At 45.3% G+C, this 21383-nt stretch overlaps 1 protein-coding gene across 5 annotated transcripts in view; it reads left to right on the forward strand.

Moving 5' to 3' along the window:
* The window catches only part of LOC144769674 (uncharacterized), a 202481-nt gene that overhangs the window by 66109 nt on the left and 114989 nt on the right, over nt 1-21383 (forward strand). For 4 of the 5 annotated variants that reach the window (XM_078653864.1, XM_078653866.1, XM_078653867.1 and 1 more), the window contains 3 exons: nt 6812-6886; nt 18072-18146; nt 19586-19660. In XM_078653864.1, coding sequence (XP_078509990.1) covers nt 6812-6886; nt 18072-18146; nt 19586-19660 — 225 coding nt within the window. The remainder of the gene's footprint in view (nt 1-6811; nt 6887-18071; nt 18147-19585; nt 19661-21383) is intronic. The other variant, XM_078653865.1, reaches the window with a different exon arrangement.

Genomic DNA, 21383 nt, shown 5'->3' on the forward strand with positions numbered 1-21383 from the left:
CCACTTTGCCCGTCCCCCTCCCCACGTCACCGCCCGACAGGTACTCCCACTACCAGCCACGGCTGGCAAAGTGCATAATGCTGGCTAGAACAATCATCCAAGCTTCATTCTTAAATTGCAACATGATAAATACTTTATCTAAAAGTTGATTCAACGTGCAAAATGAGCAAGGTAAACACAAACGTAGTTCTTAATTTAAGACATGGTAAGTACTACGTCTAAAATTGATTCAATAGGTAAAAAAGGGCTTGTAACTCATAATTTTATGCAAGTATAAAGGGCATTGTGCTGGCTAGGGCGATCACATTAGGCCTTCCCCTTTTTGCTTAACCAATAATCCAGATAGTAATTTAAAAACTGTTAAAAGTGCCAAAGTATTAAAAAAAACTGCAGTATGCCCAATGGGAGAAGCCTGAAAATAAAAGGTTAGGCACCGACAAGACATTTTTGTTCATAACTTTGTAGGCGTCCTTCAGGAATGTAAAAAATCTTGCGGATAGCTGGGGATGTGTCCCGCTGAGACATGTTGCTATTGCATTTAGACATTGCCTGATTCCTAAAATACGAAATACAGTAGTTAACAAATAATGACTCAAGTCATTCAGTTTGTTACACACACAGACTACATGCAACAATGATTCAAGTGTGTAATTAAACAGCCTCTGTTCTGTTCAGACGTCCATATTTATTGCCTTTTAGGGTTTAATGTCGAATCTTAGACTGATTAGGTCTTTTTTCAGCTTGAGACTCATGGAGGAAGATGAAAAGGAAGCCCTCCCGTTGGACTGATAGAGGGAAGTGCACAGGTTCACATGGGCCTTTGCAGATAGTTCATGTTGATTGTCATCTGCAGATCTCAGCCTTGCATTTGTTGTTAGCAACTTGGTGCATCATTTTAGTGGAAGGTTTAGATCGATAATTTCTTGGTCGCCCAAGGCGTTGATTGAATTTGTAGCAAATGCAGTCTATTCCTGCTTACTATTCTGCATGCTTGACCATATAAGCCCCCTCAATGAGCCAGGTGGGGCAGCCTTAAGCTGAAATACCAATTTAGGAATCTTGATTTTCCCAGGGTCACTAAGTTCAATTCTAGGCAAATTTGCAAATATGGAGTGGAATCCGGCAGCTGGAATAGTCTTCTATAACAGTGATACTGGGCTTGTCCAACCAGGGCCCAAAACTGTATGAACTTGGAGTCAATGACCTGATAAATTGCAGACACGTCAAGCCCTCTCATTTGTTTTAGCAATTTCTGAAAACCTATAATTATTGCAGCCCACGTTGCTTTCATCGCCTCAAGCTGTGCTTAGAGCGAGCCACAGGGATTGATGTAGAAACCAAGGTATTTAAATCTGAAAGTTGTTCAATATGCACCTTATATGCATAAGGTGAATTTAGTTTTCTTAACTTTCTTCCTCCCATACATCATTATTTTTGTCTTTGAGGCGTTGATAGAGATCTTATTTTCATTACAGCAGCAGGACAGCACACTCAACGATCTTTGCAGCCCAACTGTGGTATGATTCAATAAGATAGTATCGTTTGAATACTTCAAACACTGTATATGAGAGCCCGCAAATTTGGGTGGAAATACATTCACACCAACTAGTGCACTGTTTAGGTCAGTCAAATAAAGATTAAATAAAAGGAGAGACAAATTGCATCCCTGTTTCAGCTCTTGATTATTCTAGATCTTTTGCGTCACTCTATTGGTGAAGACCTTGACTCTCACCCAGATCCTAACGTATAGGCACATGATGGCTCGAAACAATGGGGATAGGATGCCCCAGGTATGGAATTTCCACCAAAGCCTCAATCAGTCTACTTTATCAAAGGCGGTGGTGTAATCAATAAACGCTGCATAAAATGTTGGCGCTTATTTTTTATTTGTTGCCGCAATCAGGGAAGAGAGAATCACTAGGTGATCCTGTGTGCTACAGCCTTGTCTGACCCTGATTTTGTGATCCGTATAAATAAGTTGGCTGTAGCCCATCCTTCAAGCTCTGAATTGAGTGCATTTGTATAGCATTTCCCGTCTACATGAAGCAAGGTTATTAATTTGAAGTTGTCTGGCTGGCTGACTGGTTAGTTGGACCTGTATTTTATATTGGGGATAATATGGATCCCCTCCAGCTGTGGGCACCTCATTTGTTCTAAAACATTGCTTGAATAGAGGGCATAGGAGACTGCCCCATTCTTTTTGGGCAAGTTTAAATATTCTAGCTGGTAGCCCATTGGGCCCAGGGGCTCCTGCTGGGCAGAGGTGATGATTGATCGCAATTTGTCCATATTTGTTTGGTTAATTGCCTATTGTACCCAGGTGCCTGCAGAGGACCCTGTATCCTGAGTCCAGGCCTCCTTGGAATGGCTTTCTGTATTTGTAACATATAAACTTGTAACATAGTTTACCCAGTCAGCTTCTGATATGGAGTGCTGTTTTTTCAAACTGTTTCCATTAAGCCTCTGCTGTACCAGCCTCCAAAATTTACGAGAGTTTCTTAATTTTGAAGTCTCATACTTCTCCATCCACTGTTTTTCTTATTTCAGTTTACTCAGTTCCCATAGCTTTGAACTGTATGCCTTTCTTATTTTTCTTATTTCGTCAGTAAGTGTGTCTGTAATATTAATGGTCCGGCTCCTTCTCAGTCGATTGTTTAGCTTCCGTTCAAGCATTTTTAGTTCCTTTGATGAGTGCAAAGTTCCTTAGTTGGCCATGACACTTGGGTTGGTAAAGAGAATTGGTTTAATAGCTTTGATGTTAGGGAGATCCATTGCGGCGGGGATGAGATATGGCAAGGCAGGTCCGCCATGAGGAGTTTCTTTAATACATCAACTTTTTTGACTGATAAGTTGGAACTCCAATTATCTCTGCGGAGTGAGCTGACCTCTTCTTGGCTGCCGATCATGCCACGGGCCAACTAGACATGCTCATGGAGAGAGGGCAAACTAATATTGCATGATCACTAATCAGGCCAGGGTTCACATCAAAGCATCTCACTTGGTTAAAGTTCTAAGCAGAAACCCAGACGTAGCCTATTAATGATTAACTGTTTTGTGAGAGGAAAGTGCAGGCTCGAGGATTGTCAAGGGTGCCTCTGCCATTTAAGGCTCTAAGACCTAGTTGATTGAGGAGGGTAGCGAATCTCTTCCTTGCAGAGTCGTTCTTGATTTTACCCAGTGAGAGTTCAGGTATGAACCAAGCTGCGTCTTCTCTTGCACCCAAATCAATGGCTCCGCAATTTCTAACATAAACATGTTGACTTCTCAAGCAAGTAGCCACATGGCCTACAGATATTGCAGTCATAACGCTTTGATGATTTTTACAACTTTGGCCACTGCTGTTCTTTTTTTGGTTGTTTTGGATTAATATTGATGCACGCTATGATGATTTGTAACTTTTCCCTAAGATTTTGTTTGATGGCCGATACTAGTTTTGGGAATATGTAAGCTCCAAATGCCAGTAGCCAATACCACTACGTTTGTTACCAAGGCTTTCTAAATAAGAACTGAGACCCCCATCTGAGGGGTGACCCCCTTTGGGGGATGGTTCAACTGGTGCAAAACATTCAAGGTGGTCTGGCTAATTGCCAAGTATCTTGGAGGCAAATTATATCGTGTTTGCTAATACCCTTAGCTACATCATCATTGGCAGACAAGGTTCTTGAGCCCCAGATATTCCAAGAACAGAACTGCAGGATTGTTAGGTGTATAGGTGAAGATCTGTTTGGGATCAGGCTTCTATGGTTCTCAGGAGCTGTTAAGTTCAGGTTGTTTGCCATCTAGCATTCCCTTGTATTTTTGGGGAAATCCTTTGTTATCCTTAATGGCTCTATACCCTCCCTTTTTTTTCTGAACCTTTCGGGCAATGGAGAACTGAGTCGACCTGGGACTAGTTTTGGCCAAAATCCAAGGGTATTTTGGGGGAGACGGTTTGCTGAGAATGATACCCCATTAAGACAACACATTTACTTGCTCCTCAATCTTTCTTGCAACCTCCCGATGACTAAACTGCACTTTAGTGGCTTCGCTTGGATTGTCGTGGGTGCCAGGAATAAAGCAACGCATTCAATCTTGTTTGACTCAATATTGTCCATACTAGGGAGTAAAGAAAGTAATTTAAAGATATCACTTCGGTTAAGGATGTCTTCTCATCCTTTGGAAACATATTCTGGGTGGAGAATTAAGTAGCACCTCCCTTAAATTTATTCCATATGGGGCAGATACTTCTAGTTGTATTGGGGTGTACCACTCCACCTTGAAAGTCCCCTTGGACATTTGCGTTCCATGGATGTAGGCTGCCACCTCCAAGTATAGCGGTCAAGTTGGCTTTTCCCGTCCTGCCCATCTCATCGTCCTTCAACCTCTCCTCTACAGGGAGGAAAGTGGCCATTGATAAATGAACATGTCTCATTTTGCCTGACTCCTGAGGAGCATGGGTTACTAAATGCACATTTATAATGGGCATAACACTCAGCCCATCGGGTTGTACTTCTTTCCATGTCAGTTTCCATGTCAGCTGTTTGAAGTTTGATACTCCTTGGATGATCTTAATGACTCGGAAATAGCTTGATTGGTCTCACTTTACTTCAGCAAATGACATTTCACGCTTATTATCTGGAGCTTTTTGTTCCAAAGACTCTTTCAGTTCTTTATTTTGAGCCTTGCGTGCACCAGTGGCCTTTCTCGCATTTTGGTTCAGATTGAGGTCACTCCCAGAAGGTACATTGTTTTTTTGTTGGCCTTCAGTAAAGATAGAGTAATAATTGAGATCTGCTATTGCGCGGCAGTTTAGCCTTTTGTTAAGATTCTAGAGGTGGTTTTTTTTTCTTGAAAAGATGGTGGATACCATATCAATGCCTTCTGAAATAGCTGAGCCAGTTGGTCCCACATCTAAGTGAATTGGTATCAATCTATTTGGGAAATGAGATTTTAGCTTCTGGGACCTTGTTAAAAATGTCTCCATCTGACTTACACGGTGTCTCCATAATGCTGACTTGTCTTGAAGCAAAATCTATTAAGGTGGGTTAGGCTTGGCTATTGCTTTGCATTCTTGAACCAGTTCGAACATAATTTCAGGGAGTGCAGAGATCTTCCCTAGTAGGTAGGAACAATAACAACGGATCAATGGCTTGTCAGTAGACTGTTGGACGTTAGTAATTAAGGCACTGAGGTTGTCTATCCGTGTGCCGATGTTCATAACATGCGTGGCCAGCGACAGCAGGATATTTATTTGTATGTCTGACTTGTCCACATGCATTAATGATGCTTGGCCTATTGTTGTGAGAACTTCATCCATTGCATCCCACATTATAAAGTACATTTTGTCCTTATCTTTGTTCCTGCAAAGCTCATGGTCTGCGAAGAGTAGTTTTGAATTTGACAGGCCCAAAGTGTTGGATAATGCAGGGCTGATGACGGGGTTCTTTTCTGGACCCTGGAAGTTAGTGGTAGATCTTTCACATGGACCCTCTTTATCTTGTGAGCAGGTTGGAGTAGAAATCTGGCTGCAATCATGATATGACAGGTTAACTGGATGCAAAATACTGAGAATCTCATCATTCTCGATGTATTGACCTTTAATGTTTGCCTGGTACTTGTCAGCATGGGGTGTTCGTTTACAGGGTTTTGGCGCCCTTTTGTTGTTGGCAGGCTTTGGACCCCAGAGTGATTCTCTATCACTAATGACAAGTGAGATGTCCTGTCCCACTTGCAGCATTAGGGCATTTGTCTTTTTGGTGATGGGGGCTACCGCTTCTCAAGCTTGGCTGAAGTGCACTGGCATTGGGGCCATGGATGAGTGAGTGTAGTTGAAGTTTTTGGCCACCACTATTGAATTTTGAGGGAGAGGGGCCATGGGGGCCTGACTGAATGGCTTTCCAGCGTGGGGGCCATATAGCTTTTTCCCTTTGGATACCACTGACACACATAGACATTGGGGAAGTAATCTTCTTCTGGCCATCCTTGGATGCACTATAACACCTTTGACCTTCACTTTTGGGGGGGTTGCTCCAGCTGGCCTTTACAGGCGACAAGGCCTGTGTGAGTTTTTCCTTCTATCGTTTTCCCCGTGTCACCCACCAAGAGAGCCACTTTCTATGCCCACTAAGGCACCCCCATGGCATCGGGAACCAGCCGGCCGGCCGAGACACTGGCCAATTAGGGCAGGGATTAGAGGCTGGGGAGAGGTGACTAGCGGGTTCCACCAGCTGGGCTCAGGGCTGCCACTACCACTCGCCTTTGCCTCTGCCTGCCTGACTGGGGTTCACGTTGATCGAGCTGACATGGCCCTGACAGAGCCCTGAGCTCCGCGCTTCACGTTGATCGAGCTGACATGGCCCTGACAGAGCCCTGAGCTCCGCGCTGCTTCTTTGCCCCAGCACCCAATTCTGATTCCTAGGAAACTAATCGGAAACCAGAAGCAGGATACATCTACCGCACAGGGGTGGTCGGGCCTCAGACTCTTCCCTTGCCACTGATGCATTTCCAGTGTTGTTCTTCCTTAGTGTCTACCATCAAAAGAATGGGCTGGGGACTGTAGCCCATGCCCTTCCACACATCACCAATACATTCCAAATACGAGGCCATGTCATCGGGCCCAGACATTGGGGCTCCACTAGAACAACTGGTGTCTCGTTAAAGCACCTCCTGCATCCTGGGCTCTGTCTCTGCTCGGACTATTCAGCCACTTGCCGCCATTACTAACAATATGCAGACTGATCCACCAAGTTTCTTCCTTAAACTGTCTACTAGCCAACAGATTGAAATATTATTCCATTTCTTGTTTAAACATAAACTATTCTTTCTAGAACAGGAGTGACCACAGTGGCATCAATTTCCCAGACAAAGGCAGAAGAGACATCACTTCAAGCCAAAGTTGGACATAATGGTTTGTAGCTCTCCTGCAAACACGTTTTATCTCTGATTGTTTGTTTTTGTTTAAATCAGTTTTTTTATTTATATATTCATTTTACAAACCTTAACATAGCAAAAGAGTTGACATGTCAATGCGAATTGCAATATCTGATCAGTTAAGCTCAATTGCCTGAATTGTACAGTGACCTGTTATCATGGAAAATAACTCTCAATATGGTCATGTGTTACGTGCTTCGTTAGAAACATTTGTACATACTCTCGTTGCACTATTACCCTCTGTGCACATTGGCAGGTTACATGTCCCCCAGTCTGGGAGGGCCATTTAGGAGCTCTGCCTTGTGTTTTACTGCAGGAGTTCTATCTATTTATTTATAAAGTTTGTATAGCACTAACAAGACTCAAGAGGGTATCAGAGCTCTTCACATTAAGGGAAGGTAGGATACAGTAGTAGGAGAGAAAAAAAAGACATTTGTAAGATAAGTGTGCCTAGCAAGCTTAAACTGAGATTCCCAGATGTACAATTATGTAGTAATCAAACAGAGCCTCCAAATAGAGGGTAGGTTAGTAAACAGTAGAGCTAAGTCATTTTTTATGGCAGAAACTTGTTCATTAGGATTTCTTTCATTTCCTTTTTGAAAGAATCAGTGGATGAGATTCGATGGACTTCTGGTGGGAGAGAGTTCCAGATCTTCGGGGCAATGACTGAGAAAGCTCTTTGACTCATTCTCTTTTTGTGGAAGATCTGTGGTGGTTTCAAAGGCAGTGAACTTGCACTTCGTTACTGCCTGCAACCCCCTGATATTCAAGCATTTGAGCCAGATAAATGGGGGTCTTGAAATATAGGGCTTTGTGAGTCATGCAGGCAATCTTTAGCTGTATTTTTGCTGCATGTGGCAGACAGTTTGGAGTTTTTAGGGCTGGGGAAATGTGATCATTTAGTTTTGTACCAGTTATCATCTGGCTGCGGCATTGATGGAAGCGTGGGGCCAAGCTATGTTTGAGAAGACCACATAACGTGGATCTACCGTAATCAAGCCTAGGCAGAACAAGAGCCTGTACTGCCAGCTTAAAGTCTTCAGGAGGAAGGAATGGTTTCCTTAGTGTGCTCATCTGATGTTTAGCTCCCTTGGTTGCATTGCTGATATGCTTCTGCATGTTCAAGTGCATGTCTAGAGTGACTCCAGGTGATTTAGCCGAATCAATGTTGAAGGGAAAGCAGTTGAAAGGAGTAAGCTGTTTCAACCAGAGGTCGATTTTGGGAGTGTGATTAGGGGGAGCGATGAGGAGGAATTCCGTTTTGGAGGTGTTGAGCATGAGATGGTTCTCAGTGAGCCAGTTTTGAGTGTTTGTCAAAGTAGAGTTGAGTGAGATGAAGTCTTCTGGGGATGTGATTTTCAGATATAGTTGGGTGTCATCCGCATACATGTGGAAAAGAATGTTTACGGAGTTCAGAGCATTAGCTAGAAGTTCCAAGAATAAGTTGAAGAGTATGGGTGAGAGGGCGGACTCTTGAGGAACCCCCAAAGCAACGGTAGAGGGCTGAGATACTACTTGGTTCACCTTCAGCCGTTGGGATCTGTTGTGGAGGAAAGATGTAAACCATTGAAGTACTGGCCCTGAAAGGCCGATCCTGTGTTCTAGAATGGAGAGTGATTAACAATGTCAGAGAATGATGATAGGTAAAGGAGAATCAAGAGGAATGATTCATTTTAGTCTAGCATTTTTAAAATGTCATCCATAATGTGAATGCGTGCCAATTCCATGCTGTGATCTCTCCGAAAGCCTGAATGATGATCTAAAAGTTGGAATTTCTCAATGTGGAAGCAGAGTTACAAATGCACGCACTTTTCAAGAAGTTTCACCAGGGTGGGGATGTTCGCGATAGGGAGGAAGTTATTAAGATCAGCCCTGTATGCATTCATTTTGTTTTAAAATGGGCGTTACCTGCACTTCTTTTAGGCAGTCTGGGATCTAGTTGTGTTAACGAGTCTTCCTTGAACAGTGTCAGCAATAACTGGAGGCAGAGGGGAAAAGGTAGGGACAACTATGATCTAAAAGGGTAACATAGCCCATCTGCGAGATCACCCCTTCCCTGCCCTTCCCTCCATCCCGCCAACTATATCAACAACATACACTTTACTAAGCAGCTATTGTATCAGATCGTGGGTGGAGTGAGAGGCGTGCATGCTGATGTTAGCTACCCTCTCTCGTGTTTGCTATTGTGCTGTGTGCCCACTCTCTTTGCCTCCCCCCACTTGTTGCTTTGTGTGTTCTGGGTCATTGTGTGCTAGGTGTAGCCTGTTGTGGAAGTCTTGCAGGACTCTGTCCCGGTAGGTGGCTATAGGGGTCTTACCAAGTCCCACGGTGTCTTCCGTGCACAGTGCGATGCTCTCTGCCTTGGTCCATGTCAGCATTGATTGCCTCCAGGCTATCAGATAAGGAGGTGTCTGCACTTTCCATCTCCTCGTGATCAGTCGTTTGGCAATCAGCATTCCCACGTCTATAAAATGAGTGATCACCCTGTGATGTTTACTGTTACGGAAAAGCCCTAAAATGCATACCTCCCATGTGTGCACCAGTGCACTGCCCGTGCAGTAGAATTACTTAGTCATGACTCCCTGCCAGTAATGGATGAGGAGTGGGCAGGCCCATAACATGTGCAGGAGATCAGCATGTAGTGTGTGACATCTGGGGTAGGGCATCTGTGAGGCGGAAGTATCTATTTATTTTGGCAGGAGTAAGGTGCGCCCTCTGGGTATCGTATTGCTGGATGAGGTGAAAGCGGGTGATGTGGGGGATTCAGAATGGGCTTTCTAGAATCGTAGCCAAATCCTTGTCAGTGCAGGGGCAGGCCAGATCTGCGTCCCATCACCGTCTCAGTGGCAGGAGCGACACAGCTGTGTCTAGGTGTAATGAGGCTGCAAATCATTTTGTGAGTTGTCTCCCCAACCCCATGTCGTGTAGTTATTGGCGAGTCGGTGTGTCTGTCGTTCCTCCGCCATCTCTCCCCATTTGTTGCCCAGCTCCCTTATCAGGGAGGCATGAAGTAAGAATTGACCCGGGGGTAGGCCCTTCTCTTCTACCAACGCATCATCTTGGTAGAGATCAACTAATGTCTGCATGCCTGCCGTCTGCCAAGTGGTGAGTTCTGCAAGCGTAGTGGTGACCTGGCCTCTTGTGTGCCCAGTAGCGGCAGTGCCACTGCATATGGACCAGTGGCACACATAATTTATAGGCTTCGCCATTAGCAACAGTGTGTGACCCTCAGGAGCAATGTATCCGGTGGCCTCTCATGAGAACAGGGGTGGAACAGTCGGAGTAGTGCTGTAAGCGCCCAGGCTGGTGAAAAGGTGGCAGTGTCAGATAGTTGCCTCCCCTCCTTCAATCTGATTGTAGCTGAGAGGTGAGATAATATTGTTCCATGTTGGGGACTGCCAGTCCTCCTTGGTCGATGGGTAAGTACAGCTTTGTGAGAGCCACTTTACAACAGGTTTTATTCCAGATGAATTCCCTCATGACACTCTCAAATTTACGAAATATGGGGGGTGCATTGTAGCGGGGTAGGTTGGTGAAGTAGTACAATAGGCGAGGCAAAACCACCATCTTAAGAAGCGCAACTTGTCCCATGACTGAGAGGGGGAGCGAGTGCCAGAACATCATCCGGGATCTAACTGCCGTTACAGCTCTTCAGAGATAACCTTCCAACAGTTCTGCTGGCTGATGATAGATCCCAATCCCCAGGTACCTAAACAAGGATGGTTGCCACGTGATGGGAACGCCACTGAGTGTTTAAGTGGGGGCAGGGAATCCGCGTTAAAGGGGAACAGACATGACTTGGCTCAGTTGACCCTTAAGCCAGAGAGGTCAGGGAAGTTGCTAAGTGTCTGAGCTAGCGTGGTAGAGTCCATCCGAATGTCTCAGAGGTGCAGGAGGAGATTGGCAGCATACACTGATATTGTGTATATCCCATCTCCCCACGGAATGCCCCATTCTGGGCCATGTGTTCGAATGACAGCTGCTAATGGCTCTACAGCCGGAGAGAAGAGCAACGGAGATAGCTGGCAGGTCTTCCGGCTGCCTCTGCATATTACAATGAGGTCTGAGAGATATGAGCCCATCTTCACTCTAGCCGCTGGCACAGTGTGGAATAGCCAGATCATTCAGAGGAAACGATCTCTGATGCCATAGCGAGATAATGCCACACAAAGAAATTCCCTATCCAAAGAATCAAAGGCCTTCTCTAAGTCTAGTATCAGGCACCCAGAGTGTGGCCACCTAATAGCTGAGTATTTGGAGATGCGGAAGAAGCATCACAGATTTAGTGAAGTGCTGCGGGCCGGGACATACCCATTCTAGTCCGAGTCTACCAGAGACAGGGCAAGTGGAGTCAGTCCTTAGACAGTATTTTGTAGTCAGTTTTAGTAGTACTAAGGGATGATGGGATCCCAGGGCAGTAGGGTCTCTGTGTGCTTTTGGCAGGGCTTCGCATAACGATGCAGAGAGGCTGGCTGCTGCACACACCTCATTATACAAATTATGTAAGGGGGTAAACGTTGCAGTGTAAGCGTTTATAAAATTCAGCCAGGAGGCCATGCGCCCTGGAGCCCTGCCGTCGTTAGGGCCCTAATGGCCTCACAAATCTCCAATTGTATAATTGTCTCTTCAAGCTCCCCCCCTTGTTCTGGGGTAAAGATAGGGAGTCCTATCGTGGCAAAAAAGGCGCCATGGTGGTCGGATTCGATTGCCAGGGTCGACTGGCATAGGGAGGAGTAGTGACGCGTGAGCTCAGCATGGGTTTCATGTTGAGTGTGGAGAAGCTGTTCAGTGTGAGAGCACAGTGAAAATATATGATGCCGGGGTTGCTCCTATCGTATCAAACACAACAGTAACTGACCTGCATGATCTGAGGTGGCATTGGTACACGCTGAGTGTGCAGTGTAGTTAAAACATCGCAGGCGTTCTAACAGTGAGCTATGCTCAGAGCGTGCCACCGCCAGACGCTGGACACGCTCAGGGTTTGTCACTGATTGTGTCTCAGATGTCAGGAGTGAGTTTTCGATGTGGGTGACACTGCCATCCAGTTGCTTGCAAATGTTCCATGTGAGTCCTAAGCTATCACGTGTGAGCTCTGATGTGATAAATGTTGGCCTGTCCCACACCACAGACATGTGAGTTCTCATGTGCTGAAATGTAGCCTGTCACTCACTATAGGCATGTGAGGTCTGAGGTGATGAATGTTAGCCTGTCCTTCTGCCACAGACATGAGTTCTGATGAGTTGAATTTTAGCCTGTCCCTCACTGTAGGCATGTGAGATCTGATGTGATGAATGTTAGCATGTCTGTGTGCCACAGACGTATGAGCTAGCCTGTCCCTGTACCACAGACTTATGAGCTATGATGTGATTAAAGTTAGCCTCTCTTTGTACCTAAGACAGCCTGTCCCTCTGACACAGACTTGTGAACTCTGATGAAAGTTATCCCGTGCCTCTACCACAGATGTGAGTCCTAATGTGATGAATGTTAGCCTGTCCCTCTACCATAGACGTGAGCCCTAATGTAATGAATGCTAGCCTGTCCTTCTGCCACAGACATGAGTTCTGATGGGTTGAATTTTAGCCTGTCCCTCACTGTAGGCATGTGAGGTCTGATGTGATGAATGTTAGCATGTCTGTGTACCACAGACATGTGAGCTAGCCTGTCCCTGTACCACAGACTTATGAGCTATGATGTGATTAAAGTTAGCATGTCTTTGTACCTCAGACAGCTTGTCCCTCTGACACAGACTTGTGAACTCGGATGAATGTTATCCTGTGCCCCTACCACAGACGTGAGCCCTGATGTGACGAATGTTAGCCTGCCCCTCTCACGTGGCTGCACTGCTGACGCCCCCCTGCTGTAGCACAATATAGACATTTGTAACTTTTTTAGCATGCCACATAGTGCTTTATGGATGCTTCTCAGTACCATGCTTGTACCCTAGTGCCACTTACCTTTTAGGCCTGCAAAAGTGTTCGTGGTGGACTGCATGAATCTGAAAATATTATGTCACATAGAAAAAAACCTTCAGGAGGGTTGGTGCCCACTTTCCTTTAAATATTATTAATACGCGCAGTAAATTCTATGTTTAAAATGTGTGTCTTGGAAGTGACCTACAGGTAGTGGCTTCCAGGGCACATTAGAATGAACATATCGCTGACTATAAAATCAATAAACTTTAGCTTCATATACTAGAAGGCATCTCTCAAGCTTCAGAGATGTTCACACAGGATAGCATACCTCTCTTCTGATCTGGTGAGTCTGGGAACAGTGCTGCAGATGCATTTTTAATTTGAACTGGTCCTGTCTGCTACTTTCTACAGCCTCTCTTGCCCACTTTCGTCTATTACACTCAAACAGACAGACGGCACACGCTCACTCATCCATCCTCCCACACTTTGCATATTCCTGTACTCCCTCCCTCAGGGGACCCTATCATATTCTACTCTCCCACAAACACACTCCACTTCGCTAAACTGACTCATTCTCCCCTTGAAGTCCAAAGGTGGAACTGGCAGCGGTCTGTACCCTTTGTTCTTCCACACGTCACAAGTACACTCCAAATGTAGTCCTCGGGCCTAGACATTGGGGCTTCACTGGAGCAGCCGGGTAGACAACTTCGGGCTAAGTCCTGAACTCTGGTAGCCTAGCCCGGGCCACCTTAATGAAGGTGAGAGCCAGGGCATGATCTTCAGCATCCTGAGGAGCACTCATCCATGAGGCCTGTCGCCTCTGCCATCCCGAGCAACTAGAGAAAAAGAGGGGAGTGCGCCTATTATTCCCAGCTCTAACTCCCACCATCTCTAGAGTAAGGGGGGCCTTTAAGTAAATGTATGGATCAGGCAGAGGCAATTTGCTGTTTTCTGACAGCAGACACTGCTAGAGATAAAAATGTTTTTAACCTCTTACTCTATCACAAACTCGCCCAGACACAGACCATTTTCCAATATGACAACCAATGTTAGCACAAAACCCAGGGCACTTCTATGGGTAGTTGCATGTCTCTATATGGCTGCACGTTCTTTCATGAGTCGAACCTCTACAATACCAACATATTCCTCTGGAGCAGATACAATGATGACATCCTCCTCTTCTGGAAAGGAGACAGGACTACATGCCATGATTTTTGCAAATGGATCAACACCTTGAATCCCTACCTACATTTTTCCAGTAATATTATTTGATGAAAATCTCCCTTTCCTAGACCTCGTGATTTGCCTGATTTGGGGGAGGGGGGCTAGACCACAAACTTCCACATTAAAAAAACAACTGACTGTAACAGTCTTCTTTTATATAGCAGTCATCACCCTCAAGCACTTAGGGATAAACTCACCTACGGATATTTTTACGATTGCGTCACAATTGTAGTACCATACAAGACAACACACACAGGCACAATTGCTATCCGACAATCAGATGGCATGAGACTATCCTCCACAGTGTGTCAGAACTGCCAGAAAATGTACTAGGAATAACAACAGGGACGCCCTATTGGAATTAGGCACAATGACATAAGAAGACATACTGACTCGTGTAACTACATTCAACCCTGATTCCAATAAATTACGAAAAATTATCAGGAAACACTGGGGGATTCTACAAGCAGGCAACCTCCAATCCAAAAGACATGCTTGTACATTCTAGGCCACGCACATTCTTCAGAGCTGAACAAAGATGTCTGTGGGATCTACCCCCAGTGAGAGGCCATGTCCCTTGTGGTTCATGCGCAGTCTTTGCCTTTACTACAGCTACCAAAGAGGTTAGACAGACAAGTACCTTCACTTGGGTACAAAAAAACACACAAACAGCAACACTAGAAACTGCATGTATACGGTGACATGTTCCTGCAACCAACAATATATTCGGATGACCAGTATCCAGGTCAAAACATGCATCATGGAACACCACAGCAGCATCCGTTGTGAGAGAATAAGTACCAAAATGTGCACACATTTTCTAACTGAAGGACATTCTGCTGATGACATACGGTGGAATGTTCTGGACGCACACTCATGCATGAACGAAGGCACCCTGTTTAGAGGGGAACAAAAGTGAATTTTTTTGTGTCCACTCATGTGAGAGGATTGAACGACGACATTTATTGGAGCGAAAATGCTATCTATGAGTGTCTCCAGGGATACTGCACGACTACTACTGTATACACATCATCATCACTGGCTTTAGCCGTCCTGCCTGTTTTATGCACACTAACAACATTTAGTTCACATAGGGCATTTGCACACAGCACCATCATTCATATGACATGGCCGCACACGACTACACAGGGATTACCCTATGGATCTCCAGCAGCACACTCTGATATACATTAGACTTATTTACTGCCCTACATTGCCTGTATCATTATTGTCTACTATATGGCACGCGCCTAGTCAATTTTCATAGCAGATGTACAGTCACCATAGTTCCAACCTCCAGCTAAAATATTTGCACATCTGACCATGGCACCCTTTATTCCTGTTATTAGGGATATCATTCACTGTATATATCCCCTTGTACTAGCATCAATTGCCCCCAGAGACAATGATGTTTAGCATTCATACTCATAGGCTCCTCCCAAACAGTGGATACCTCACTATGTCTACTAATTGTTCAATTTTTAAAAACGTTTTCTAAACCACGTTAAGAATATTCCCATTGCACACTGGGTCATTTTCCCCTGAGGGTACAACTGTATGACTCTGATACATATTGTGTCAATGTTCACCATACCAATGCATAATTGGCCTCCCTTTTTGAGATGGCGCCCAGAGATTGGCTCTTGACTGCGCCGACAAGCATACATGTATCGGCACCTTCCTCTATGCCGCATTCTCAAGACATCTTCCCTTAAGAGACCAGGCACTTCCGCCGCCTCCTCCCCACTCATAGCGCAGGGAGGTAGCCTGATCATATGCTCAGGTTCGAAATTGCGAGACCCACATGTGCTAGTACTAATGCAGAGCCGGTCCAGGGGTTTTTAGGGCACTTCTCCTAATATACTTACATTTTTTCGCTACCAGAGAGATCGGAGGCATCTACTAGTACATTTGATGACTCCATGTTGACTTAAGATGGTGCCCATACTTTTACTTCTGTGTCTCAGTCTAGCTTTTCCAGGCATGTGTAATGGAATCCTCTGAGAATTTCTGACAACGAGGGGGTTTTAAGTCACCCGGTTTTCTCGCTCCTCCACTACAGAGGCAGCAGAGATTGGGTAGGTCATTAATCTCTTCACTTGCATTCTAGCACGCTAAAAAAGCGTTATCTCTGCTCCCACTCGAAGATGCAGAAGTGCTACCCTAATTGGATGAGTTTTTTTAATCTCTTGTGACACTATGGGTGAAATCGAATTGCCTGCCATTACCCAAGAGTGTGTCACTTGTTTGTTATGTGTTTTGCTTGTCACTGTGCTAGTAGCACCAACACTGACAGTAGCATTTTGAACAATATTACGCATGCCGGCTGAAGAATGAGAATATGTTACCTGTATTACGCAGGCAACTTTGTTTATGGCTTTAACTCTATTTCAGGCCGGTATTTTCTTTTTAGAAAGCACTCTATAAAGGCGCATCACATTTAGGTTACTTTGTGATTGGATAATCTTTGATATGACCCCAAATTCCAACCACTGTGTTGTTCGAAATAATTGGGCTTGACGACTTGCCAACTGATCATTATGGACTTAACCTACGACAAGAAACATGTTGACCCTTTAAGCTATCGGAGATTATTGCCTCTGCTGATAGCCAGAATGTTTTTAAATAGATAAGTAGACTCACTAATCAAAAATATTTGGGAGGACTACTTAGTCTATTTTAACACACCCCTTCACACTCACATTCACTTTAGTACACCAATGTACACGAGCAACCCTACACCCACACTTCACATATGGCATTGGAACAAAAGATCTCTGATAACGAGCCCACTTGTGGGTGCCCATCGGGCTTTGCAACGCTGTCCTGATGAGGGGCATGCCCTATGATGAAGCATGACACCCATCTGGGTGTGTAGGGGCTCCTGTTCCTGAGGGAACAGATCTCCCGTCCGTTTCCTTAGTTGCTGACCGACCACATATTCTCCTCTCTTTACCCGTAAGGAACTGCATACTGTTTGTTGATAGACTTGTTAACCTCTTACTAACCTCACACACTCTCGCTCACTAACATATGCACACAGTGGCATTCCATTTTCCTCTATCTCACACACTCTCACTCTCTTTCCATCTCACCATCAGCCTCTTCCACCTTTCCTGTCCTACTCCTACCTTCTTCTTCAGTCAGCAAGATGCCTAAGGTTCGCCCTGTAGTCACCTACTTCTATGTTACAAATAATCGTCAGATCCAAGTCACACTACAACAATCACCACAATATAGGCTGTAATTGAATATCACAACAGTCAAAGACACATTTCTATTTCCTTTCCTGTAGAAAATGGTCCTTTTTGCAGTGTGCACCCTCCAAATGATTAATTCACGAGCATGAGGATACCCTGTGTGATCTCTGTACTCACTGTGTGAAAAATGTATGTGTTTGTTGGTTGGGGCTCTTACTTATCTAGAACCTTCATGAATTCTTTGGGGGTGGAGTTGTTTCCTTGGTGCCCTTTAACCCCTCGAGTAATGTGTCTGTGGAATGGGCCATTTATTAAAAAACAGTGATCTCCGTCAGTAAGTGGCATTCACGAGAGTCCATGGAGTAGGCCGATGTCCCCAACACCCTTGTGAGAGAGGAGGGGTCATGTCCCAAATGTCCATGAGTCTTAAGAGCCTGTGAGGGGAGTGCAGGCTGTTGTTGGCAGTGCCTTGTATAAGGCTGGCACATTTGTGCTGAATGCAATCACATACAAATAAATCATTTTACTTTGTACATGTATAGTGACTTGTGCTCCCACCGCACCGACTGGCCTTTCGACAGCTACAACAAGCCCCCTCCAACCTCAGAGCTCTCTCTGGGGTGACTGATCTCTCTTTAAAGCACCTCGTGCGTCCTGCGTCCTGTGCTCTGTCTCCCACTCAGACTGTCAGCAGTCACTCACCGCCATTACTAACAATAAGCAGACTAATTCATCAACTTTCGTCCTTACACTTTCTCTTAGCCAGCAGATCGAAATTGTGTCCGTTTTCTTGTATAAATATTGTCATCTGTTCCCTCTAAAACAGGAGTAACCGCAGTGGCACCAATTTCCCAGACGAAGGCAGACGAGACATCACTTCAAGCCAAAGTTGGACATAAAGGTTTGTAGCTCTCCTTCTACAAGTGTGAGATCTGATGTGAAGAATGTTAGCCAGTCCCACACCACAGACAAATGAGCTGTGATGTGGTGAACGCTAGCTTGTCCCTCTAAAACAGACATGTAAGCTTTGATGAAAATGTGAATGTGTCCTCCTCATGTGCTTGCACTGCAGACTTATCCCTGCTGTGGCACAATTTGGGGGCATATTATCAAGAACGGCGTTAAAAGTATCGCCGGTTTAGCGGCAGAAAACTGCTGCTAAAGCGACGATAATGGGCTTAATTATATACCCTGGAGAATTCTAATAGAAGCCCATGTTGACACCTGAACATGGGCTTCTATTGGAATTCTCAAGGGCATATTATCAAGTCCATTATCGCCGTTTTACCGGCAGTTTTCTACCGCTAAACCGGCGATCATTTTTAACGCCGTTCTTGATAATATGTCCCTTGATATTTAAAACCTTTTTAGCATGCCACATAGTGCTTTATGGAGGCTTCTCAGCAGCATACCTCCATGTCCGCTTTGGAATGATGAGCCAAAGCCCTAACGTTGTTCACCTTCTACGTCTGCAAAATGGAAACATTTTGGTAGTGAGCTGAATGAATCTGAAAATGTTATGTCTTGCAGTTTAAACCTGCAGGAGGGTTATCGTCTACTTCCCTCTAAACATTAATAATAGACAAAGTAAATTCTGTGTTTACAATGTGTGTCATGGGAAAGTGACCTACAGGTAGTGGCTTCCAGGGCGCATTAGAATTAACATATTGCTGACTATAAAATTAATAAACTTCAGCTTCATATTCTAGAAGGGATCTCTCACGCTTCAGATATTCTCACGCAAGATAGCATACCTCTCTTCTGATCTGATGAGTCTGGGGACAGGGCTGCAGTTGTATTTCTAATTTGAACTTGTCCTGTCTGCTGCTTTATACAACCCCTACAGCCTACCTTTCCTCTGTGACACTCAAACAGACATACTGCACACACTCACTCATCCAACCTCTCACACTTTACATATTCCTAGGCGCCCTCCCTCAGAGTCTCTGCCATACTCTACTCCCCCAGAGGTAGACTGCACTGCTCTACACTCACTCATTCCTCCCAAACAGTCTAAGTAATGGAAGTCCTGGAGGGGAACATGCAGTGGTCTGTAGCCCATGTCCTTCCACACATCACCAATACGCTCCAAATACGAGGCCATGTCCTCGGGCCAGGGCATTGGGGCTCCACTAGAACAACTGATCTCTCGTTAAACACCTCCCGCGTCCTGTGCTCTGTCTGTGTTCGGATCATCTACACTCACTCATTGCCATTACTAGCAATAAGCAGACTAATCCACCAAGTATCCTTCTTAACCTATCTGCCAGAAAGTAGTTTGAAATGTTATTCCATTTCTTTTTCTTTCCTAAATATTGTCATCTATTCTCTCTAAAACAGGAGTAACTGAAGTGGCACCAATTTACCAGACCAAGGCAGATGAGACATCACTTCAAGCCAAAGTTGGACATTTGGGTTTGTAACTCTCCTACGTATAAGTGTCAGCTTTGATTCGATGATTGTGAGCCTGTCCCACACCACAGACATGTGAGTTCTCTTGTGCTGAAATATAGCCTCTCCCTCTGCCAAAGACGTGAGCTCTGATGTGACGAATGTATCCTGTCCCTGTATCACATACATGCGAGCCCTGATGTGATGAATGTTAGCACGTCCCACACCACAGACATGTGAGCCCTGGTGTGATGAATGTTAGCACGTCCCACACCACAGACATGTGAGCCCTGGTGTGATGAATGTTAGCACGTCCCACACCACGGAAATGTGAGCCCTGATGTGATGAATGTTAGCCTATCCCACACCACAGAAATGTGAGCCCTGATGTGATGAATGTTAGCCTATCCCACACCACAGAAATGTGAGCCCTGATGTGATGAATGTTAGCCTGTCCTTCTGCCACAGACGTGGGCTCTGATGCAATGAATATTAGCCTGTCCCTCTCTACAGCCATGTGAAGTCTGATGTGATGAATGTTAGACTGTCTGTGTACCACAGACATGTGTACTAGCCTGTCCCTCTGCAACATACCTATGAGCTATGATGTGATCAATCAATTAATCAATCAAACACGATTTATAAAGTGCGGCTAATCACCAGGTAGGATATCCAGGCGATTGCATGTCCTGGAGGCTTATTCAAACAGCCAGGTCTAGGTAGCCCTTCGGAATTCCAGAAGTGAGGTGATGGTCCAGAGGTGCTTGGGGAGACTGTTCAAGGTCTTTGCTGTGATGTGGGAGAAGGACCATCCTCCACTCCTGTTTCAGTAGATGCAGGGAGTATGGGCAAATGAAAGGGAGGCGAAGCATAGTCTTCTCGGTGGTTGGTAGAAGTTCAGGCGATGGTTAATGTAGGCGGGTCCTTGGTTGTGTAGAGCCTTGTGTGTGTGGGTTAGCAAGTTGAATTGGCATTCTCTTCTGTAAGGGGAGCCAGTGGAGGTTCCTGAGGTGTGGTGTGATGTAGGTTCGTCGGGGAAGGCTAAGGATGAGTCTGGATGCAGCGTTCTTGGTCTGAAGTCTTTGTAGGAGGTATGCTGAGATTTCTACGTAGAGGGCGTTGCCGTAGTCCAGTCTGCTGGTGATGAGGGCTTGTGTCATGGTGCGTCTCGTGTGTAGGGAAGGGCACTTGAATATCTTATGTAGCATGCGCAGAGTAAGGAAACAGGGGGAGGAAAAGGCGTTGATCTGTGATTTCATGGTGAGCTTGTTGTCAATGGTGATTCTGAGGTTTCTGGCATGTTTGGATGGAGTGGGCGCAGGTCCTAGGTCTGATGGCCACCAGGAGTCCGTACTTCTGTCTTGTCTGTGTTCACCTGCAGGCAGTTGTTCTTCAGCTAGTTGGTGACGTTGTCATGCATCTGTGGAAGTTGGTTCTGGTGGCGGTGGGGTCATCGGTGAGTGAGAGGATGAGTTGGGTGTCATCTGCATAGCAGCCTGCGTAGGAAATTATGTTGAGACCATAGGATTAGACGATGTTGGCCAGCGGGGTCATAGATGCATTAAAGAGCATGGGGCTGAGGGATGAGCCCTGGGGGACACTGCAGGTGATCTCCTTGGGTTCTGATGTGAAAGGTGGGAGGTGGATCCTCTAGGTTCCTCCGTTGAGGAAGGAGGTGATCCATCTGAGCGTGTCCCCTTGGATGCCGATGTGGTGGAGTCTTTGTATCAGCATGTGGTGGGATACT

Source organism: Lissotriton helveticus, chromosome 7, assembly GCF_964261635.1.
Source record: "Lissotriton helveticus chromosome 7, aLisHel1.1, whole genome shotgun sequence".
NCBI lineage: Eukaryota > Metazoa > Chordata > Amphibia > Caudata > Salamandridae > Lissotriton > Lissotriton helveticus.